This window comes from Symphalangus syndactylus, chromosome 22 (assembly GCF_028878055.3).
Source record: "Symphalangus syndactylus isolate Jambi chromosome 22, NHGRI_mSymSyn1-v2.1_pri, whole genome shotgun sequence".
In the NCBI taxonomy this organism is placed as follows: domain Eukaryota; kingdom Metazoa; phylum Chordata; class Mammalia; order Primates; family Hylobatidae; genus Symphalangus; species Symphalangus syndactylus.
The window spans coordinates 34,533,744-34,557,694 of NC_072444.2; the positions used below are offsets into that span (position 1 = coordinate 34,533,744).

Here is a 23,951-nt window from a genome sequence, read left to right on the forward strand (position 1 = left end):
AAGCCCTTGACAGCACCAGGCGGGAAGGCACCAGGGAGAGACGCCTGCCATGCGAGGGTGATCAGCCTCTCAAAGCCCGTTTGACTCCTTAAGTAACCCGTCCTGGATAGGGTCAAATGGGCCAACCTCAGACCTCCCACAGAGGGTGCCAGCCTCCCGGGGCCCTCAGGGATGAGGTGTTCACGCGTGTTCTGCAGGACGAGCTCAGCACCCGGCCAGACTGGCCTCCACGCTAAGGACAGACACGTTCCCTCAACAGGGCAAGGAGGACCCAACCTATGGGCCTTATTTCCAAAAAAAGAAACCAAGAGCATTTCTGTTTCTGGGCAGAGATACATCTAATCCATAGTAAAAGCAACAATGTTTCCACGTTACTTTCCCGGCAGAGAGAGCCTGCATCAGACTCTGCAACAACTGTGCACCCACTCAGCCTCCTCTCAACAGCTGGACCAGGTGTTCCCAGCAGGCAGCACCCCAACCACGGCAGGGTGAGGGCAGGTCTGCACGCTGACAGCCGCTTCTTATTCTCATCACTTACAGGTTTACTCCTGGGCAGAAGAACACAATGTAATTAGCAGACACCTGGCTCTCCTGGCAATATGGTTTCCCCTGTAGAAGAAGACTGACATCAAAGGAAACCACTGGCACAGCCACGGCCTTCAGGAACCACAGCAGCCAGGAGCACTGCAGGGAGCTCCGCAGGGAGCACCTAAGCCGCTCCAGATACAGGCAGGGCATGGACAGAGAGACAGAGGCAGCGCCAGCACCGCTGGACACCTGCTGGGTGCTCCCTGCCCTCCCACCGCCCCTCACCCACTCCTGACACACTTCCTGGTGAGGTCAGCCAGTCCCCAGGTGCCCCCATAACGGCACACAAGCTGTCGTGGAGTCACCATCACCTCACACACGCAGCTCAGGGATCAGGTCTGGTCAGGAAGGGCCACACAAGAACCCAGTTACTGCCCTGGGTCCTGGGGTGGAACGCTCAGGACAGAGAAAGATCCTCTGATTTGGGTGATGGCATCCCCTGCCACCCATGCCCACCTGAGGCCGCCAGCCTGAGCTGCGTTTCTCTGAAACAAGCAGCACCTTGGGGCCTGCAGGAAGCCTAGAACAGGAGCTGTTTCTTTCTAAGTCAGCCACCGACGTTCCAGCAGAAGCCGCAGTCGGTCCAGGCAGGGCTGAGACCTGGGAGGAGCATCAGTGCTCAGCCTCACCAGCCAACGGTAATATTCCAGCAACTTCCAAGCCCTCAACATGGAACCAGGGTAGAAGCACCCCAGGTCAGAAGACAGTGAACCAATTTCTTCCAAAGATGGAACAATGGCCGGACGCGATGGCTCATGCCTGTAATCCCAACGTTTTGGGAGGCCAAAGTGGGCAGATCACGAGGTCAGGAGATGGAGACCATCCTGGCCAACATGGTGAAACCCCGTCTCTACTAAAATACAAAAAATTAGCCAGGCGTGGTGGCAGGCACCTGTAGTCCCAGCTGCTAAGGAGGCTGAGGCAGGGGAACTGCTTGAACCCGGGAGGCAGAGGTTGCAGTGAGCCGAGATCACGCCACTGCACCTTAGCCCGGGCAACAGAGCAAGACTCCATCTCAAAAAAAAAAAAAGGTGAAAGAGAAGAAACAGCATTCTCCTTCTAGCCAGAGAATGGACCTGCCAATAAACCTTGACTGCCAGTGCCTGCAGAGCTCCACTGAGTCATTCAGTGAGTTATTCAATCTGGCCCCCAAACTGGGGACCCAGACATGACCAGGCACCCCTAACCCTAGCCCCTGAAGCCGGCAACACAACCACACATGCAACAACCCCCATGGCCAGTGAGACAAGGACCCCAGCAGAGGCAGCCCAAGAAGGCCTGACCAGGGCCGGGTGAGCCAGCCCAAGAGGCAGGCCTAGACACCCCGATTCAGCATCTGCAGCTGCAGAGGCACTGAGGCAGAGCACTCCTTCCATCTTTATGAGCCAAAAAAGTAAAATCAGAGAAGACACGAACACCAAGCACCAAACAGAATCTCGGCCGTTTCCCAGGCTCACGCCAAGACGCCTCTCAAAGCCCCCTTTATCTGTTTCCACCCAAACAAAAGACAGGAGCATTACTCAAAGGAACAAGCACTTCAAGCGAAGGCCTACTAGGCGGCAGGCAGGACACATGCTGAGGACCACAGGCACCAGGCGCCACCACGCCATCTCCGGGCCATGGCCAACGCAGGTGCTCGGTCCATCTGGTCCTAGTCTGGATTTTACTATCGTCCCCACAATCTCATTTAAAATTCACACTCGAGTCCTGGTTCTTCATTTTCGTAAATAAGCAGGCTCATGTGGCAGCATGTCCCCAGAGCTGGAGGCTCCCTGGGCCCCCCATCGAGCCCACCCCAGCAAGACAGCCTGGAAAAATATCAAGTACCACACAGTGAAACCAACACACAGGCTCTGGGATGCGGGGCCCTTCTGGAACTCTCTCTCATATTCATAAAGTAGCAGCACCTAAGAGCTACTGCTTATCATGGCCCCCAGCCCCTGGGGTGAGCCAGAGCTTCCTGAGGGTCACCTGGCATGGCACCTGGTCTGCAGAGGGCAACCAGGCCTCGAGACAACAGGTGAGAGGGCAGGGGCGACCCCTCCACCCGCAGATTCCGGGGATGCCTTCCGTGGCAGAACCCACTCCAGGGGCCAGGCACGGTGGCTTATGCCTGTAATCCCAGCACTCTGGGAGGCCAAGGTGGGCAGATAACTTGAGGTCAGGAGTTCGAGACCAGCCTGGCCAACATGGTGAAACCCCATCTATACTAAAAATACAAAAAAATTACTTGGGCTTGGTGGCACACATCTGTAATCCCAGATACACAGGAGGCTGGGGCAGGAGAATCACTTGAACCCAGGAGACGGAGGCTGCAGTGAGCCAAGATCACACCACTGCACTCCAACCTGGGCAACAGAAACAGACTCAGTCTCAAAAAAAAAAACAAACCAACAAAAAAAACCCCCTGCTCTAGACCACGAGGGTGACAGCCAGGGCAAGGCAGGAAGGAGCCGCCCTACCTGGCTCTTGAGGCCAGGTGTGAAGAGCTGGTCCCCGGGCAGCCCCCCTCCATGACACCTTGGCCTGGTGACCACTGCTCAGGAGGGGAAGAGCCCTGAAGAACAAGGATGGGGGCCTTCTTTTCCAGCTCTCCCAGATATTAGGGAAGTAATTCACCCTCTGTATTTTGACTCAAAACAAAGAAACTTTTTAAAAACATTTCAGTTGAAACTTGCCTAATTCTTCCAGTGGAGAAATCCTCCCTCAACTTTCGCAATCCTTAGAAAGAGACACATTATTGCCACAGAGAGCCGGGCCGCCGGCGTGGACACCTCCTACCAGACAGTCAGGGCCCAGGCCCCGGAACTGCCGCCTTCTCTCTGGAGGCCCTGCCAGCAGCAGTGAAGGCCCCACAACCCCGCGAGACTCTAGGGCGGGGTTCGGCTCACACTTACCCCAGACTTCCTCGCACCATATCCTGTCTGCCCTCACCCGGAGACTCAGACAGACAGACATTGCACAAATCAGCCGCAGAGACGGCTGAGAAACAAGATGCTGAAAGAGGGGACCCGCCCCCCCACCGTGAGCCTGCTGCCCCAGAAGGCGAGGGACACAGCCCAGCTCCCAGAGGGGTCCCAGACAGATGGATGACAGACCATGCCAGGAAAATGACCACTAGGCTCTGCTCCCTGCAGAAGCCACCTGGGGGCAGCCGCCCATGCCCTCCCCAGTCCATGCACAGCCAGCTGGGGTGGGCAGAGGCCAAGAACCCCTGCTTGAGAAGACCCAGCAGCCAGCCGTCTTTCCGGAACCCTCACCTAGGGGGCAGACCAGCCCAAACCTGCAGACCCTGGCCTTCTGCACGGGGACCAGGGCCTGCCGGGAGCCTGACCCCAGAGCATGGCCCAAGACCACATGGAACCCCACAAAAAGCTGGAGAAAAACACTCGCAGCAAACACTTTTTCCAAAGGAAGTCGCTGGACAAAGGGACAGATGGCCCCCGAAGTGCTCCCCGGACCTGAGGGTGTCTGGGAGAGCACAGCCCCAAACCCACACACGGCCACTGTGCTGAGTGAGGGGTGTCCCAGAAAGAAACTCTTGATGCTGTCCCTTCCTGTGATCATTTCAATTTAAAACAGCAAACAGCAAAACACAACTCCTCCCCGCAGAGGCTCTCCAAGCCCAGCAACCCCTCCTGGCCTCCACAAGCACAGTCATTCCCCAGAACAGACCTCAAGACTCAAAGCTCTCAAGCCCGACCACCTGGCTGGGCACCTGCCTGAGGAAACGCTGCCTGGGGCCAGGGGCAGCCATGCAGTGACACGGGTCAAAAGCCCGGCATGAGGGATCAGAAAACCCCCGTCGCAGACCCTCCACTGCGGCACACAGAGCTTCCCAACCAAGCGACCCTCAACCCGCAGCCCACTAAGACCCACGCCAGCCCACACAGAGCAAGGGCAAGGCGACCTGCAAGACCCCTGGGAATTCAGGCATCTGCAGGACAGAGCAACAACACTCTAACACAACCCAAATTCTCCAGTCACCAGAACGCCCAGAGCGCACGTGGCAGGTGAAGAACAGCTCTCACACAGGCAGCCCACCGCCCCTAGGAACAGGACCCCTGGCCCCCTCAGAGCAGGACCCCCGGCCCGGAACAGGACCCTGGCCCCCTCAGAACAGGATCCTGGACCCCTGGGAACAGGACCCCCCCCAGGCCTGTTGGAACAGGAACCCCGGCCCCCTCAGAGGAGGACCCCAGCCCCCTAGGAGCAGGACCCCCCCGCCCCTTGGAGCAGGACCCTGCCATGGCCCAAGGGAGGCACCCCACCACCGTTAGCCTGCACGGAAAGCGCTTGGCTGACGTTCTGCGGGACAAGGGGCCGCGTCCCAGGCAGCAGGCCAAGCGGCAGCTCCAACTGCCACATTTTGTCTCCGTCTCTGACAGCTGTCTATACTGACAAAATGATGTAGTCCAATGGAGTCCTACGGCTATCAGAGAACCCGAGGAAGGAGGCGAGCCGACCGGAAAGAAGAAAGAGGGGTGGGAGCAGGGAAGGCTCAGAGGCTCCAGTCTCCTGGCTAAGTGCTCCCAGCAGCAAAATGACCCATCTGTGCCCCACCTGTACCACTCAAAACATTAACGCCCAAGATCAACAAACAGTAGTCCCCAGTTTACACTGAGGCAGAGAGGTTAAGCAACTTGTCCAAGGTCACAAAGCCAGTGTGGGACCGAGTGGGGAGGTGAGACAAGGCCCCCTGTCAAGGATAGCAGTCCCAGGGTCCCTAAGAGGGGACTCGCCAAGCACCCACGCAGCCCACATGGTCCTCCAAGATACAGCAGCAGGAAGCTGGCCGGGCCCGACAGCCACTGGACAGGAGCGGAGGCTTCCTCTGTAACCCCGTGATATGAGGGGGCATCTGGAAGAAGACTGTCTGCCCCCACGCTGCCATCGCACTGCCGACAGGCCAGGGGCTCAAGCACTGCCGCCGTCACAGGAGGCTTCCAAGGCTTCCAAGGCAAAAGTTGCAGCCCCGCCTTCCACCTGGTTTGGGACCCGGGAACATCTCCGCCCTCTCCCACCTCCCACCATGGGTAGCAGAGTGACGCTGACCCAGCCCACTCAGGCAGGAGACCCGGCCCTGGCCTGGCCACAAACACCCGGAAGGCAATTCAGCTCCCTCCCGCTCAGCAGAGCCCGAAGGCCTGCTGGGAGCAGCAGCCCTGCAAAGAGAGTTTCAGTACATTCTTTGTTCCTTCTGCCCTCATCTTCGGCAGATCAAAAATATTAAAATAAGCTACAAAGGAAGAAATCAAAACATATCCCGAGAATAAGCTGTCAAGACACGAGTGGGAGGAGCAAACAGCGGCCAGCGAGGGCGGAGGCGGGGCCTCCCAGGCCACTCCTTCTAGGACAAGTGGGGTCTGGGCACTGCGGGTCCACGCCCACCCTAAGACCACATTCCTTCCTCATGTGTCGCCCGGTGCGCACAGAGACACGCACACGGCTGTCCTGAGGAGACTTAAGGGGATCCTGCAGCCCAGAACTCCCAACCGCACAGTCACAGAGCCCAGAGGGCAGGCACTGAGCGAGGGCAGAGTCCCTGGCCACCATCCCACGTCAAGAACATAAGGCAGGAGGTGACACGGGCAGGATGGGTGCCCCACCCCCAGGAGCATGAGGAGAGGAAAACCCGCAGGAGCTGGTGAACATTCAGGGAGCCAGGCGGAGGACGCCACTGCCAGGGCCAGGCTGTGGGGCTGCCACTCAGACCTGGAGGACCCAGTCACTCACACCGTGCACGTCGTCAGTATGGCCTGGGAATTGCTTTTTAATGGGTAAATGAGATTTCAGAGCAGTGCTGGGGACTTCAAAAGGGAAAGGTGGGTCGGCGCCATCCGCTGAGATGACCAGAGCCTGTCTGGCCTGTCTCTATGGTGGCCCAAGGACCCCGGCGCTCACGACCACAAGGAGAGAGAAGCCGGGTGGCCTGGGCCCTGCTCTGTATCAGCTGTGACAACAAGGCCCTGCTGGCCACTCCAATGGCCCCCCAGCAAAGCCCAGGAAGACAGAAAGACCACAAGCACACACATGACCCACAGTCGGACAAAAACAAACGCAGACACACCCTGCTCAACCGAGATCCTCTGCCATCAGCTCTGGAGACAGTGACGTGAGCGTGTCCCAGCAGCTCAGGCCTTGGCCACAGGTGACCCACTCCGCAGCCCGCACAAGCCCACAATCCCCCCGACACGTGGCTTCCTCCAGCCACAGGCACTGACGAGGGTGCGGCCACTCCAAAAAGAAAGGCCCCAGCCCACAGGGAGCGCCATCGGGTCCACCCCAGCCAACTCCCCGTGTGACACGAAGGGCCCCAGCCTGCTACGTCTGTCTGCAGCTCTGCCACGAGCACCCTTCCCCAGCCCACAGGTCTGCAGGCGGCTGCCACCTGAGCCCTGGCCTGGCAGGGTCAGCAGCGCACACACACACGGGCGCACACACACACACACACACGCACCCTCCCGCAGCCCCCTCCGAGCAGAGGCGACAGTCCCTCGCTTCCATCCACAGCCCCTCCTCCCCACGATCTGACACTCTGCTGGAGAGGCGCCCAGAGAAAACCGGGCTGGAGCATCTATTCACAGATTTAGAAAAAAAAAGTTTGATGCAATAGCTGAATTAATTAGGCCTCCCAAGAATAGCTGAGCCAATGCAGCATTCTGTGTGTGCAATTTAATAAGCCTGGATATTTAAAAGAAAAGTTACAAATACTTGGGGAGGTATGCAACGGAAAGTTCCTGAGAACCACACTGACTAATTTCGGCACCTCGTGGCCTGGGAGCTGCGCATGCTGGATCCCATAGATTCTCCAACTGGCAAACAACAAAGCCAGGCCAGCGGCCTCCCTCCCCGACGCACCCCTCTGCGATTCACAGGGAGAGAAGAAAATGGGTGAGCCCAAAGCAAATCGCAGGCCGCCAGTAACTCCAGCACGCGGGCCCAGGGGCCTGCTGACCAGGCCCTCAGCCGGGTGCCAAGTGGCCCTCACCCCACACGGGGCACTCCGGGATTTGGTCCCTGGCAGGCCCAGGGAGACCAACCAGCACAGTGCTGGAGCCGCCAAGTCTCGGGCCCCTGCCACTGTAGCCTGGACACCTGGCTTCATTTTGTGTCTCTGTCCCAAAACTTCAAGGCACCAAACAGGCAGCAGGAGCCAGTAACAAAACCAGGCCTCGCCTCGCCCAAGCTCTGTTTCCTGGGGCCCAAAGGCAGGCAGCCCTCCGTCTTCGAGGCTGGGTGCCTTCGGGATGAGGACAGCCACCTTCACCCCAACCCCAAGGAGGACCTGGGCCTGAGGCATCCGGCCGGGGCCCAGCTGGAGCTAACTTCCCTGACCTGGGGCAGGCCGCTTTCTCGGGAGCATGAGGCCTGTGCCTTCCTATCTGGACAATGACTGTGGGCCTGTGGGCCTTCCCCACACACCAGGCCTGGCCCCCACCCCACCGCCACAGCCTGCACTCCAGGCTCGTCCTGGGGAACGGGCAGGAGGGCCTTCCTACCAAACTCTCTGGCCCTGCCAATAGGAACACTCCGAATTTCCCTAAAACAAAGCGAAGACTTGAGACATGGGGCACGGCAGAAGCACAGGTCCCAGCCTTTGGAGACCAGAGCCTGTAGTCCAGAAGGGGCCTCCACCCCAAGCGCATCCTCCCCAGCTCCCAGGCCTGGGGCCACTCACCCGGGGCACCCGCCGCTTATACTTGTTGCCATAGTCGAACTTCTCCTTCACGTCGTCCAGGCAGCGGCCGAGGCGCGCCTGCTCCTCCTTGCCCGTGTAGTCCTGGCTCAGCAGGATGTAGGCCCGCCAGTTGGCCGAGTCGAAGCCCCAGTGGCAGGTCCGGTTCTCCAGGGCCTTGTGCGAGTGCACCACGAACTTGTGTGGCGGGTACATGAGGCGGCAGTCCAGGCACTGGATGCAGGCGGCGCTCGGGCTGCTGTAGAGCTCGGGCACCAGCAGCCCCTTACACTTGCCGAAGCACTCGTGGTACACGCGGACGCTGCGCTCGCTGAGCTCCAGGCCCAGCGCCAGGCTGGCGGCCAGCTCCTTCTTGCAGGGCGGCGGGTAGGCGCCGCCGTAGAGCAGCGCGTTGCACAGGCGCTCGGCGTCCGTCTTGGTGATGAGCCCGCACGAGGGCGCCGAGAAGGGCAGGATGCCCATGACTTTGAGGATCTCCAGCTGGTCGGCCGTGCAGCGCGAGCAGTAGATGTGGAGCTCGTCGCACACCGAGTTGATCTGCTGCAGCGAGAAGTCGCGCAGCACCGAGTTGAGGATCTGCGGCAGACACAGACGCTTCTCGCCTCCCACCACGAAGCACGAGATGGTCTCGCCTTCCAGTACGGTCTCGCAGCGCTCGGTGGAGCGGTCGGACGGCATGAAGAAGGGCCCGGGCAGCACGGGCGGCGGCGGCTGGATGGCAGGCAGGTGCAGCACGGGCGGCGGCTCGGTGGCTGCGGGCACCGGCGCCGGCACCGCGGCCGCGCCCGCCTCCTTGGCGCTCTCCTTCTTGTAGGCCTCCTGCGCCCAGCGCGCCGAGAAGGCGGCCGGGCCGCCCAGCGAGCTCATGGAGCTCAGGTGGAACTGCTCCAGCGTCTTCTGCAGCCCCGGGTGCGGCTGGAAGCAGCCGCGGCCGCCTGCCGCCGCCTCCATGGTGCGCTCCGGCTCCCCCGGCCGCTCCCGCTCCCGCGCGCCCGGGCCCCCCCGGCCCCCGCCCCGCGCGCCCCGGCGGCGCCCGCGGCCCCGACCCCGGCCGCCCCCCGCCGCCGGCTCACGGCCGATCACGGCCGCGGCCTCGCCCGGGGGCGCGAAGGGGAAGGCGGGCGGGGCGAAGGGGTCCCGCCGCTGGAGCCCGCCGCCGCCCGGGCCCGGCGCCACATCCACGCGCCCCGCGCCGCGCCCGCCGCCGCCCGGGCCCCCCGCGCGTCCCCCGCGCGCCCCCCGGGCTCTAGGCGCGGGGCATGCCCCGGCGCGCGCCGCCAACGCCAACGCCAACGCTCGCGGGCCCGGGGCTCGCGGGGGGCGCGCGGGCAGGTGCCGGCGCCGCGAGGCGCGAATCGCCGCGGCGGCCGAGGCCGAGGGGCCCGGGAGGAGCGGGGGCGCGGGCGCGGGGCCCGCCGGGCCGTCCTCGCGCGGCGCGCCGCCGCCGCCCCGCTCCTCCCACCGCGCGGCGCCCGCCCGGCTCGTCCCGGCGGCGCTGGCCGGCCCCCGGCCCGCCCGCCCGCCGGCTCTGCGGCCCGCCCGCCCGGCTTCCGGGGCGGCGGAGGCGCCTCTCGCCCGCGGCCCTCAGAGCGCGGCGGCGGCGCGGGGCTCGGGGCGCTCGGCGCACATCCTCCCGGCGGCTCGCTCCGGCTCGGACTGAGCGCCCGGCGCTGAGCTCACGCCGCCGCCGCGCCGCCCCGCCCCGCGCCGCCCGCTCCGCCCCGCGCCGGCCCCGCCCCCCGCGCTGTTTGTTGCCGTGCGTCCGCCTCAGCCCTAGCGCCGGCCAAGAATGTGACCTGCTCCCCTGCCGGGCTCTTCCAGGAACGCGCGCGCTCCCCGCCCGGACTCGGCCGCGCTCGGCTCCGCTCGCCCGGGACTCGGCCACGCTCGGACCCGCCCTTCCATGACTCGGCTCCGCTCGGCCGGGACTCGGCTACACTCGGCCACGCTCGACACCGCTCGGCCCCGCTCGGCCCCGCCCGCCGACGGCCGCTCGGCGCGGGCGGAGGCGGAGGCGGAGGCGGAGGCGGCGGTGGCGCCCGGGGCCCCCCTTCCGGCCGAGGCCGCTTCCTGCGCGGCTGGGAAGGCGCCCGTCTCGCCGCCGCCGGGGCCCAGAAACCCACAGGCCCCCGCCACGACCGCAAACCAGCTAGGGGCGGCCGGGGGGCCACGCCACGCACCCGGGGTTCTCCCAGGGTGGGATACCACACTGCGGGGAGGCCCCGGACGCCTCTGGGTTCCCACACACTACCGGGAAGCCATACGGTGACCTGGGGTCCCACACACGATGGGAACAGCGGCCACGCCCAGGGACCCCGCGCCGAGACGGGCACCGCGCCGCGTGACCCTGGCGGCGCAGCCCAGCGGCCCCCGCTGCGCCGTGGCTCGGTGGCTCGGTGGCCTGGTGGCCCAAGTCCGCGGCTCCCGGCCGCGCCAGCCCCGCCCCGCCCCGCCCGCCGGCCCCTGGCGGACTGTCCCTGCTGCGCGGGCCGGGGGCTTCGGGCCTGGGAGGGGCGGCGCCTGGTGACCCAGACGCGGCCGGTCTGCCAGCCACCCCGGCCAGGTGGCTTATCAGGATTTCGGCCCCGCGGGGCCCGGCGGGCCGGCCGGCGAGACCCCTGACCTCCGCCCCGGGGCCGTGGAGCGCTGAGACGTCTATCGGGGTCGGATCGGTCCTCCACGCCTGGCCACGCAGTGGGAGAGACTCAAGCCCTGGCAGGGCGGGGAGCGGGAAGCCCGGGGCCCCAAAGTTGGACAGTCGGCCGGGTGGTCTCCAGGGGAGGCAGCGTCCAGCGAGGCCTGCGGGCGCAGGGACGCAATGGTGTGTTTGGGGAGGGGGCAGGGCTCGGGCTGTGCTCGCCTGAGGCGGAGGGACATTCCCCACGGGCCGGGGGTGCCCAAGCTGGCCTGGGTGCTGGGCTGAGGCGAGAGGGCCACGCTGCTGCAACCTCAGTGACCTTCAGCTGGGACCTCCTGCCCCTCACTTCCCCAGTGGAGGCTGGAACCAGCCTCAAGCCAGCGCTCCTGGGCGCAGTTCCTAAGCCGGTCCGGTGTCCCTGTGCAGGTCTTGGCCGGACCTGCGGCAGGGCAGGTGTCTAGAGAGGCAGCCAGGATCTACCTGTAGGTGACCCCAGGGCGGCTCCATACTCCCTCTCTCCGCTACATTGGGGGTTGTCTCCTTGTCCTCACACTCCACGCTGTCCCCCGACTCTTCCCATTCACTCCGTTGGCCCCCACAATTGGAGGCCAGGCTTTCTCTGTGTGTTCACACACCAGAAAGCTGGGTAAAAAGATCATTTCCTTAAAAGGGATATTTAACCTGGCAGGGTGGCTCACGCCTGTAATCCCAGCACTCTGGGAGGATGAGGCAGGCGCATCGCTTGGGCCCAGGAGTTCAAGACTAGCCTGGGCAATATAGTGAGACCCTGTCTACAAAAAATAATTTTTTTTTAATTAGCCGGGCATGGTGGCCTGCACCTGTGGTCTCAGCTACTTGAGAAGCTGAGGTGGGAAGATTGCTCGAGCCCAGAAGGTTGGGGCTGCAGGGAGCCGTGCTTGAGCCACTGCACTTCATCCTGGGTGACAGGGACACACCCTTTTTTTGAGACAGACCCTGTCTCAAAAAAAAAAAAAGGCCAGGCTCGGTGGCTCACGCCTGTAATCCCAGCACTTTGGGAGGCCGAGGCAGGCGGATCACGAGGTCAGGAGATAGAGACCATCCTGGCTAATGGTGAAATCCCATCTCTACTAAAAATACAAAAAATTAGCTGGGCGTGGTGGCGGGCGCCTGTAGCCCCAGCTACTCAGGAGGCTGAGGCAAGAGAACGGTGTGAACCTGGGAGGCGGAGCTTGCAGTGAGCCGAGATGGCGCCACTGCACTCCAGCCTGGACGACAGAGCGAGACTCCATCTAAAAAAAAAAAAGGATATTTGGTTCAGACGCAGGGGCTCATACCTGTAATCCCACCACTTTGGGAGGCTGAGGTGGGTGGATTATTTGAGATCAGGAGTTGGAGACCAGCCTGGCCAACATGGTGAAACCCCCTCTCTACTAAATATACAAAAATTAGCCAGGCATGGTGGTACATGCCTGTAATCCCAGCTACTCAGGAGGCTGAGGCAGGAGAATCGCTTGAACCTGGGAGGTGGAGGTTGCAGTGAGCTGAGACTGCACCACTGCACTCCAGCCTGGGCGATGGAGCAAGACTCTGTCTCAAAAAAAATAAAATAAAATAAAATAGAAAAGGGACTTCTTTGTTTTCCTGGAGATAGTTTTGTTGGCCCACATTTTAGACAAAAAAACACAGCTAGTGTTGCACTTGACGTTGTCACTTCCTTCCATCTGGATTTGAATTCCACACAACTCAGTCAAACTGTAACTCAAAGAAGGTGGTTGCAGCCAGGCCTGCTAGGAAGTGTCTCCAATCAAGCAGAGAATTCCTCTGGCTCCTCTGGTGGACCAGGGGCTCTGTGCAGGGCCCCTAGCATGGGCAGTGCCCACCCAGAGCCTCTGCTTCCCTCTGTGCCTCTGGCTTTGCAGGGTCCTAGCCAGGGACCAACACTTTGTCCAGACTGCGGACCCCTGGGAAGTAGCCATAGGTGTGCAGTAGAGTGAAGGTGCGGGGACAGGTGAGGGCCTCCAGCTGGTCTCTGAAGCTACCTCCTCCTTCGTGGACTCTTGAGACTTCCTTCCCCTAAGATGTCGGAACTTCCAGAGGAAGGCACCCACCCCACCCCACCAAGGGTCAGAGCAGCCACGCCTAGAGGGAGCCAGCAGGGTCCTCTTTTCTCCCTGAGCTTGGCAGGGAAGAGGGTAGGGGGGGTGTCTCCCACCTACCGGCCTTCCACCCTCCAGCCCCGCCCAGCAGCTGCTCAGGCCAGTCGCCCACTCAGGCCACCATACTGGCAGGCAGCGGGTTAAGGCTACAGGCACAGCCACAGCGTGGAGTAGGGTGGGATGGACGTGGTGCCTGCCCAGAGAAGCCCTGGCATGCGGGCAAAGGCAGGGACCTCCCAGCTTTCTCCCTGGCCCCTGCCACGGTGACAGGCTTGGTCAGCTAGTCATGAGTTTGTCCCCTTATTTGATGAGCTCCTACCACTGCAGACACTGGGATTGGGGTAAGGAGACCAGGTTGTGCCCCGTGTGGTTCCATTCTGGTATGAGAGACAACAGTCAATCAACAAACCTGCTAGTACAGGAACGAGATCCTTCAGATCCCCAAAAGGCATGGAGTGGCTGGGGCTGGCTTTAGGCAGGGAAGGCCTCCTGGGAGGCTGGCCCTGGAGTTGAGACCCCCACCTTAAGGAGCCAGCAGTGTGGAGATGAGTTGGATGGCGCTCCAGGAGGAGAGAAGGGAAGACACCGGCAAAGCAAGGGGTACCCCAAGCTTTGGGGGAACTCGGAAACCTTGGTGGGGAAATGCATCGCAGACCAGCTCTGCTCCACCCTGCCTTGCCCTGCCCTGCTGCCACCCACTCTCTCCTCCTCAGGAAGCAGAAGGAAGGCCTTGTAGCAGCCAGGCACAGACTGCCATTGGCAAAAACATGCTCAGTTACTGGGAAAGAAACCTTCAAATGTGAAAATAAATATTGCTCAAGTAACATCAGCTTCGTATAATTTTGTTTTGTTTTTGTTTTTGTTTGAGATGAAGTTTTGCTCTTGTTGCCCAGGTTGGAGTACAATGGTGCGATCTTGGCTCACTGCAACCTCCATCTCCCAGGTTCAAGTGATTCTCCTGCCTCAGCCTCCCTAGTAACTGGGATTACAGGCACCTGCCACCACGCCCAGCTAATATTTTGTATTTTTAGTAGAGACAGGGTTTCACTATGTTGGCCAGGCTGGTCTCGAACTCCTGACCTAAGGTGGTCCACCTGCCTCGGCCTCCCAAAGTGCTTGGATTACAGGCTATGCCATCACGCCCGGCTGGTAGAAATTTTAGAAAGACCTCTGTCTTACTTTGGATTCCCCCAAAAATAGGCCCTGAGACAAAGATTTTTATTTTACTTTATTTTATTTTATTTTTGAGACAGAGTCTCGCTTTGTCATCCAGGCTAGAGTGCAATGGCACGATCTCGGCTCACTGCAGCCTCAGCCTCCTGCATTCAAATGATTCTCATGCCTCAGCCTCCGAGTAGCTGGGATTACAGACATGCGCCATCACACCAGGCTAATTTTTGTATTTTTAGTATAGATGGGGTTTCACCATGTTGGCCAGGCTAGTCTCAAACTCCTGACCTCAGGTGATCCGCCCGCCTTGGCCTTCCAAAGTTCTGAGATTACAGGCATGAGCCACTGTGCCTGGCCTTTTATTTAATTTTTTATTTATAGAGATGAGATCTCACTATGTTGCCCAGGTTGGTCTCAAACTCCTGAACTGAAGCACTCCTCCCCTCGGCCTCCCAAAGTGCTGGGATTACAGGTGTGAGCCACCACGTCCAGCCAAGACAAAGATTTGAGTTCGAGTGCGTTGCTTGGGAGGCGATCCAAGGAATCGCAGGAAAGGGTCAGAGCAAGTGAGCGGGGGAGGGGAAGCTGGGCCCTAAGTGGGGGCTGCAAAGCCTCTTACCACTGGGCACCTGGAGCTGAATCCTCAGGGTAGAACCCAGGGCTCAGAGCCATCCCAGGAGCTGCCCTGGCCAGAGCCCAAGGGAGTGAGGGACCAGCACTGGAGCAGGGAGGTTGATCCAATCAGGAAATGAGTTAAAGGTAGCAAGAGTCAAGTTTCTCGATGTTAAAATACAGAAAGGGAGGAAGGAAGCATGTGGTGTTGGATTGGAATTATCGATACCTGCATGATCTCATAAATGTCCATATTTATAAAGAAAGCTATTGATGTAAATGTGTTTTGTGTAAACATCAGCCCTCACTCTGCCCACCAAGACGAGGGACACCTCAGCAGCAGCGAGCGCACCAGGAAGCCCAGTCTTGGTTCCAATTTCCATTCACTGAAGGGAACCAAAGTGTTTTTGTTTCCGTTTTTGAGACGGAGTCTCACTCTGTCGCCCAGGCTAGAGTGCGGTGGCACCATCTCGGCTCGCTGCAACCTCTGCCTCCCAGGTTCAAGCGATCCTCCTGCCTCAGCCTCCCGAGTAGCTGGGACTACAGGCGTGCGCCACCACACCCAGCTAATTTTTTATATTTTTAGCAGAGACAGGGTTTCACCGTGTTAGCCAGGATGGTCTCGATCTCCTGACCTCGGGATCCGCCCGCCTCGGCCTCCCAAAGTCCTGGGATTACAGGCGTGAGCCACTGCGCCTGACCAGGAACCGGAGTTCTTTAAAGAGATGGCTGACCCAGGCCGGGCATGGTGGCTCACACCTGTAATCTCAGCACTTTGGGAGGCTGTGGCGGGCGAATCACCTGAGGTTGGGAGTTCGAGACCAGCCTGACCAACATGGTGAAACCCTGTCTCTACTAAAAATACAAAATTAGCCGGGTGTGGTGATGCATGCCTGTAATCCCAGCTACTCAGGAGGCTGAGGCAGGAGAATCACTTGAACCTGGGAGGTGGAGGTTGCGGTGAGCCAAGATCGCGCCATGCACTCTAGCCTGAGCAACGAGGGAAAACTCCACCAAAAAAAAAAAAAAAGAGAGATGGCTGACCCCAGGGCTGGGAAGGGAGAGAGAGTAATGACAAGACATAAGGCATACCGGGTCACATGGAGAGGGCACTGAGTCACAGCCCCTGTTTGCCAAATCAGACAGAATAATGATATTAATAGATGGTAATGATAGTAACGAGTTATAATTATCAAATAAAATAGGAAACCATGAGTCTATACATATTTTAATATTTATTAAAATATATTAATGAATCGAAAGTTTAAAAAGAGCTATTTGCATATTTTGAAAGTATCAGCTGGGCATGGTGGCTCATGTCTGTAATCCCAGCACTTTTGAGGAGGCCAAGGTGGAACGGTTGCTTGAGCCCAGGAGTTCATGACCAGCCTGGGCAACATAGAGACCGTACTTCTACAAAAAATTTAAAAATTAGTTAAGTGTGGTGGTGCAGGCCTGTAGTCCCAGCTACTTGAGAGACTGAGACAGGAGGATCCCTTGAGCCCAGGAGGTCAAGGCTGCAGTGAGCCATCATGTTGCCACTACATGCCAGCCTGGGCAACAGAGCAAGACCCTGTCTCAAAAATAAAACAAACAACAACAATAACAAAAAGTAGCTATGCATGATGGCATGCACCTGTGGTCCCAGCAACTCAGGAAGCTGAGGAAGGAGGATTGCTTGAGCCAAGGAGTCCAAGGCTGCAGTGAGCTAGGATAGCATCAGTGCACTTCAGCCAGGACAACAGAGTGAGACCCTGTCTCTAAAAAAGAGAGGGGGAGAGAGGGAGGAACGAGGGAGGGAGGGAGGAATCTCCTGCACAAAATGCTAATTTGTCACAAAGGGAAAAAGAATGTAAGTTCCAGCGGAGACACAGACCCCGCCTTAACCGAGCGATCACAGTGGGCTCCACTGATATTGAATCCATCAGAATCCTGCCCCACCTGACAGGGTGGGGTGAGCAGACCACAGTGTCACATCTGCTCCTTTCCTGCCAAAGATGCACAATCCGTGTCTCTCTGTGATGACATCTCAGACAAAGCCACACAGGGAACCGTCTCCAAAAGGCCTGGCCTGGAAGCTTCAAAGAACAGTCAGGGAAAGGCCCAGGAATGTTCCGGACCGAAGGAGACAGAAGACATGATGGCAACTCAGTGCAATGTGTGGTCCCGGGCTGATCTCTTCTCTTTACTGCAAGGGATATTACTGGGACAACCAGAAAGCCCAGAGTGGGGTCTGACTCCATGTAATTTCCCGCCTTGGACAGCCGTGTTGGGGCGTGCAGGAGAATGTCCTTGTTTTGGGGTGTGGTAGAGCACCATGTGGCAACAAACCCTCAAATGCTTCAGGGGAAAAAAAGTTCCTGTACTATTCTTGCAACTTTTCTATAAGCTTGAGATTGTGTCAAAATACAAATTTTATTTTTAACAATGTTAGGAGGAGGAGGTACACATTCTCCATTCGGCCCGGCTGAGCTTGAGCTGTCGGGCAGGCTGCAACCTGAGGCTTCTGAGAGCAGCCCTGCAGTGGGGCACTGAGGGCGGGGCGGGGGAGCCGCAGGACACAGAGCGTCTGCTACAACTCCAGCCAAGATGGCGCAGGGTCCCCTTCCTAGTCCAAGCACAAACACGTGCTGGGTAAAATAGATTTGCTTTTTTTTTTTTTTTTTTTTGAGACGGAGTCTCGCTCTGTCACCCAGACTGGAGTTCAGTGGTGCGATCTTGGCTCACTACAACCTCCACCTCCCGGGTTCAAGTGATTCTCCTGCCTCAGCTTCCCGACTAGGTGGGACTACAGGCACCCGCCACCACGCCTGGCTAATTTTTTGTATTTTTAGTAGAGACAGGGTTTCACTGTGTTAGCCAGGATGGTCTTGATATCCTGACCTTGTGATCTGCCCGTCGTGGCCTCCCAAAACGCTGGGATTAAAGGTGTGAGCCACAGTGCCTGGCCTTTTTTTTTTTTTTTTTTTTTGAGACAGAGTCTCGTTGTGTCACCCTGGCTGGAGTGCAGTGGCGCGATCTCGGCTCTGTAAACTCTGCCTTTCAGGTTCAAGCGATTCTCCTACCTCAGCCTCCTGAGTAGCTGGGATTACAAGCACCCGCCATCATGCCCAGCTAATTTTTCTATTTTTTTAGTAGAGACGAGGTTTCAACATGTTGGCCAGGTTGGTCTCAAACTCCTGACCTCAGGTGATCCACCCACCTCGGCCTCCCAAAGTGCTGGGATTACAGGTGTGAGCCACCTCGCCCGGCCAGATTTGTTTTTTAAATGTCCTGTAAAAAGGCATAAGGAAGGAAGCTGTGCAGAGCTAGAAATGAAGCTAGCACTCAAGCCACAGTGGTAAGCAAGAGTGGAAACCAAACTGCCAATGCGAGGCTTGGGCCTGGTCTCACGTCCATTGAGGGCTGCTGGTTAAGGCCAGTGAGAGACAGAGTCATGGCCACAGGCCCTTTCTGAATGGGATCTGGAACTGGGCTTCCATCATAACAATAAGAGCTAAGAAGGGTCTGTCCCAGTCCAGGAAGGGGACATGGAAATCTCTGCCCACCAGCCTAGACATGGAGCCCAGAGAATGAGCAGCCTAGATGTGGAGCCCAGAGAGTGAGCGGCCCAGACTGAGCCAGAAGGACACAGGGCCCCAGGAAAACAAGGAACCAGTGGAAGGTAGGATGCAACTGACTAGATCAAACACTGTGTGGAGGGCTTGTTGGAAGATGTAGGTAGGATGGGCCATAGGCACAGAGGAAACTCAGCAGATGAAAGAAGAAAGTAAGGCCAATACTAACTACAGGAAAAACAAAGAGAAAACCTAAGCAGAGTTCACTACTTGACTCAGCAGAGAGTTACAGTACATAATTATAATAGAGTCATCAACTTAAACAAAAATGAGGAAACTGCTCATTTGGGAAGACAGAAGAAGAGATGGTAGGGTGGGGCAGAGCATTGGATAAGAGCAAAACCCTCATTCTCCAGCTTTATAACATCTCACCATGTATAAAGCTGCTAAACCAAGAAGGAGCGGCAAGAGCACACAATTTAGAAGTGTGGAGAGAGCTAAGACAAAAAAAAATGGGTGAAAGCTTTGAAAGAGGCTGATGCTAGGGCCGTAATGGAGGCGCAAAGGAGGCCTAGGGCTTGGTGAGTTCTACAGATACAATAGTTTCTACAGATTCTACAGTTTCAATATTTAAACTGTACTAACTTTGGGAGTTCTTTTCGTTTCTTTTATCTATGTATCTGTATTTCTTTGGTAACTATTAAAATAAAGAAACACACTAGAATTCCAAACTAAAAATAACAGGCTGGGGGCAGTGGCTCACACCTGTAATCCCAGCATTTTGGTAGGCTGAGGTGGGCGGATCACTTGAGGGCAGGAGTTTGACACCACCTGGTGAAACCCCGTCTCTACTAAAAATACAAAAATTAACCAGGTATGGTGGCATGTGCCTACAGTCCCAGCTACTTGGGAGGCTGAGGCAGGAGAATCACTTGTACCCAGGAAGCGGAGGTTGCAGTGAGCTGAGATCGCGCCACTGCACTTCAGCCTGGGTGACAGAGTGAGACTCCATCTCAAAAAAATAAATAAAAATAAATAACAAAGAAAAATACACATTCCCATCAAAAATCACCATTATCTGGGACATTGCAAAATACTTTGGACACATCATCAGTTAAAGAAGGAATCAAAATGGAAACCACAAAATGTTTTATTTATTTATTTATTTTTGAGACGGAGTCTCGATCTGTCACCCAGGCTGGAGTGCAGTGGCGCGATCTCGGCTCACTGCAAGCTCCACCTCCCGGGTTCACGCCATTCTCCTGCCTCAGCCTCTCCGAGTAGCTGAGACTACAGGCCCCCGCCACCACGCCCGGCTAATTTTTTTGTATTTTTAATAGAGACGGGGTTTCACCGTGGTCTCGATCTCCTGACCTCGTGATCCGCCCGCCTCGGCCTCCCAAAGTGCTGGGATTACAAGCGTGAGCCACCGCTCCTGGCCCACAAAATGTTTTAAATTGAATGATAATGAAAACACTGTCAATGAAAATTCCTGGATGTAGCTTACATGTTACGTAGGATATTATAGTCTTCAGATCATATATCAAAAAACAAGAAAGTGACTTTTGCCAAGCGAAGAATCTACAGATGTCTTAAAGTTTCTCTTTTGTGCTGACCTGAAATTTCTAGTTTTCTTTGTTTCTTTTTGTTTTTTTTTTTAAGACGGAATCTCTCTCCATCGCCCAGGCTGGAGTGCAGTGGCACGATCTCGGCTCACTGCAATCTCCACCTCCCAGGTTCACGCAATTCACCTGCCTCAGCCTTCTGAGTAGCTTGGACTACAGGCGCCCGCCACCATGCCCGGCTAATTTTGTATATTTTTAGTAGAGACGGGGTTTCACCGTGTCAGCCAGGATGGTCTCGATCTCCCGACCTCATGATCTGCCCACCTCGGCCTTCCAAAGTGCTGGGATTACAGGCATGAGCCACTGCATCTGGCTCTTCTGTTTTTTTGAGACGGAATCTCTTTCTGTTGCCCAGGCTGGAGTGCAGCGGCGCGATTTTGGCTCACTGCAACCTCCGCCTCCAGGGTTCAAGCAATTCTCGTGCCTAAGCCTCCGTAGTAGCTGGGATTACAGGTACATGCCACCATGCCCAGCTAATTTTTGTATTTTTAGCAGAGACAGAGTTTCACCATGTTGGCCAGGCTGGTCTTGAACTACTGTCCTCAGGTGATCTGCCCGCCTTGGCCTCTCACAGTGCTGGGATCACAGGCATGAGCCACCACGCCTGGTCGGCAGTTTCTGGCTTTCTGTTTTCTTTTTTCTTTTTGAGACAGAGTTTTGCTCATTGCCCAGGCTGGAGTGCAATGGCACGATCTTGGCTCACCGCAACCTCCGCCTCCCGGGTTCAAGCGATTCTCATGCCTCAGCCCCCCAAGAAGCTGGGATTACAGGCACACACCACCACGCCCAGCTAATTTTGTATTTTTAATAGAGATGAGGTTTCTCCATGTTAGTCAGACTGGTCTCGAACTCCCAACCTCAGGTGATCCGCCCACCTCGGCCTCCCAAAGTGCTGTGATTACAGGCGTGAGCCACTGCACCCGGCGTTTTTTTGTTTGTTTGTTTGTTTGTTTTTTTTGAGACAGAGTCTTGCTCTGTCACCCAGGCTGGAATGCAGTGCTGCAATCTCGGCTCACTGCAACCTCGGCTCCCCGGGTTCAAGCTATTCTCCTGCCTCAGCCTTCTGAGTAGCTGGGACTACAGGTGCCTGCCACCACACCTGGCTAATTTTTTGTATGTTTAGTAGAGATGAGGTTTCACTGTGTTAGCCAGGATGGTCTCGATCTGATCTCGTGATCCGCCTGCCTTGGCCTCCCAAAGTGCTGAGATTACAGGCTTTAGTCACTGCACTCGGCTCATTTTCTGGCTTTCTAAGGAAGCTGCCTTCAGTTTTGTTTGCATTTCCTGTTGTTTCTCTCAGAGCCATTCTGCCCAGGAGAGCCCTCGCCCGCCATGGGGTCTTTTGTGAAATCAGTTGCCTGACCTGTACCAGGCCCAGGTGTCCTCGGGGGTGTGTCAGCCTCCCGGTGGTGGTCCCAGAGCCAGGGCCTGCCTCTTGGGGTCACCTGAGGTGATGCATGGGAAGTGCTGAGCAGGGCACCTGCCCCTGGGGGGCCATGGATGGTCCTGCCATTGCGGCCATTGGGAACCAGAGGGTGAGAGCAGGTGGCCGGCTGACCACCCCACTCAGAGCCACAGTCCAGCTCCTGCCCACTCCCCACAGGGATGAAGCCAGGTAGGGCAGCAATAAGGCTGCCCAGCCTTGGACAGCCTGGGCCAGGCATTGGATCATCCCGGGAGCCAGGTGTTCACCCAACCCCACCTTGGGCTCACACCCAGAGTGTGACAGGGCCTGGCCCAGGTCCCAGGCTAGGGAGACAAGGCTGGCTCTCTCGGGCTCCTTTTCCTGCAGGAGACTCCTGGCAGCCCATGCCCAGCGCCACAGGGACCTTGGAGGCTGAGGGCGCAGCAGCAGGATGATGGGCCCAAGGGGGAGAGGGGCACAGAGGCCTCGACACCCTCAGCAGCCCATGGCCTGGCTCTGAGGACGCATCCACAGCCTGTGGACAGCCAGGGGGTCACTGGTGAGGCCCAGCCTGGGGGGCCGTGTGCTGAATTGAAAAGCCGGTGTGGGCACCCAGCCCTGCCACCCTCACCCACTGGACCCTGTCCTGGGGGCATCCTGTGCCGCCCTGGATTGTGCACTGTGCTGATCATAGCTGCCCGGGGCTGCAGCCACGCCACGCCACACCATGCCAGTCATTCGCCGCCACCTCCGTGTGCCCTTGGCACTTCACTGAGCCCGGGACCCCCAGGCCAGAGCTCACTTTTGACTTAGCTGAAGCGGTTATGTGTCAAACAGTTGGGACAGAGCGAGAGCCAGGGACCCGGCCATGGCCTGGGCATCACCAGCATCCTCTGAGGCCCCGGCTGCTGTCCTTTACTCGGCACAGAACACTGAGCACCATGAGGTGGGCACAGGGGACGCAATGGGGGCAGAAGGATGCTGTCCTTGACCACACGAAGCTTTCAGCCAGCACTTCTCGAAGTTGGGGACCATCCCCGCAGTGCTTTCCAGGGGCCCGAGCCATGGAACTGTTGGTTACAGTGGCAGAACCTCATGAGTCATCACAGCACTGTGGGACCCTGGTGCCAGGGCTGGTTTCCCTCGACATGCTGAGCCAGGTGGCATTACCGCCATATGCAGACCAGAGCATGCTGAGGCTCAGGGCAGCCTGGGACCTACTGAAGCATGCGGTTGGTTGGGGTGGGAGGTCAGGTGAGGGCAGGGCGTGTGTGAGGGCCAGACCTCAGGGGCCCAATGGTCCCAAGGGCAGCGAGGGGCTCCTTCATGCAGGTCCTACCCTTCGGTCACCCATGGCACCTGCCCACAGCCACCTTCCCGCTACTCAGAGGGGCTGCAGGCCAAGCCATCCCAGGGGCCCAGCCCCTCACCTCCTGCTCTCCACCTCTGCATGGATGCCCCTTGCCCCCATCCTCACCCCTCCCCATCAGCAGCAGGATACAGCCCCACCGGCTGTCTAGAGCCACAGCCCCTCGGCCACTCTTCCTGAGAGCAGGGTCTGCCCCACACTGGGCTCCCAGCACCACCCTTGCAGGGAGCCCCCACCCATCCCATTCTCCTGCTTAAGGATTCGAGGGCACAGTCTGAGACCCTGCCAGGGACCCCTGCCAGTGTTCTGCCCTCCTCAGGCCCGAGGGCTGGCCTCCCCATCCCGGCATCCCCCTCCTCCTAGTGGGACTCCCGGTCACCCTCTCCTTGTCAGGGGCTTGCTGCCTTCCCAGCAACGGGCCGTGAGCTGACCAATGGCTGGCCTGGGCCCAGTGAGGTGCAGCTGTGCCAGGCCCTGCCGCTGGCAGGACACAGGTCCCCAGGCCAGGTGCCCCTTGGCACTGTGTTTGGAGGGATGGCTCCCTCTTGGCTGGGGGCACTGCCCTGAGGACCCGTGCTGTCACCCAGGCCCCAAGCGCTGCCCAGAGGCCCTTGCCACAGGCTCCCTGAAGCCCTTGCCCCTCTCGGTGCCTGGGGTCCCATTCCAGAAGTGAAACGGCTGGGCCAGCCACTGTGTGGGGGCCTGTGCAGCAGGCGGAGGGGAAGCACAGGGTGGGGCCAGGACTCCAAAAGGGAAGGGAGGAAGGGCAGGGGTGGCCGCGGGCACTGGGTCCAGCCCTGCCTCAGGGCCATCCTCAGCACAGCATCCGCCCTGGTCTGTGTTTGGGGGTGGAAGGGCAGCTGGCACTGGGGGAGATGGCACTGCCTCCACCCATCCACCCCTCCAAGGCCCCCAGAGCTGCTCCCAGGGGTCTTGGGTGACTTAGGCCCCTTCCTCTGACATCACGGGCCTGCTGGTGCCTGCTGGTGGGGGAGTGGGGTGGGCCTGGGTCCACATCCTGCTTGGCCAGGCACCCACAGACCAAGTGACCAACACAGCCATCCCAGGCCTCGCCATACACTGCACCACCCCGGCCTTCGCTCCCTCCCAGGCCCTGTCCATCCCCTGCCAGTGTGGGAGCCCCAGGTTG

General features: G+C 58.5%; 1 protein-coding gene across 2 annotated transcripts in view; it reads right to left on the reverse strand.

The window, feature by feature from the left end:
• Positions 1-9,314, reverse strand: part of SKI (SKI proto-oncogene) — a 79,526-nt gene extending 70,212 nt beyond the window's left edge. For both annotated transcript variants that reach the window (XM_055261031.2, XM_055261030.2), the window contains exon 1: positions 8,270-9,314. In XM_055261031.2, the coding sequence (XP_055117006.1) occupies positions 8,270-9,238 (969 nt within the window). In that variant the 5' untranslated portion in view covers positions 9,239-9,314. The remainder of the gene's footprint in view (positions 1-8,269) is intronic.
• Positions 9,315-23,951: the final 14,637 nt, after the last annotated feature.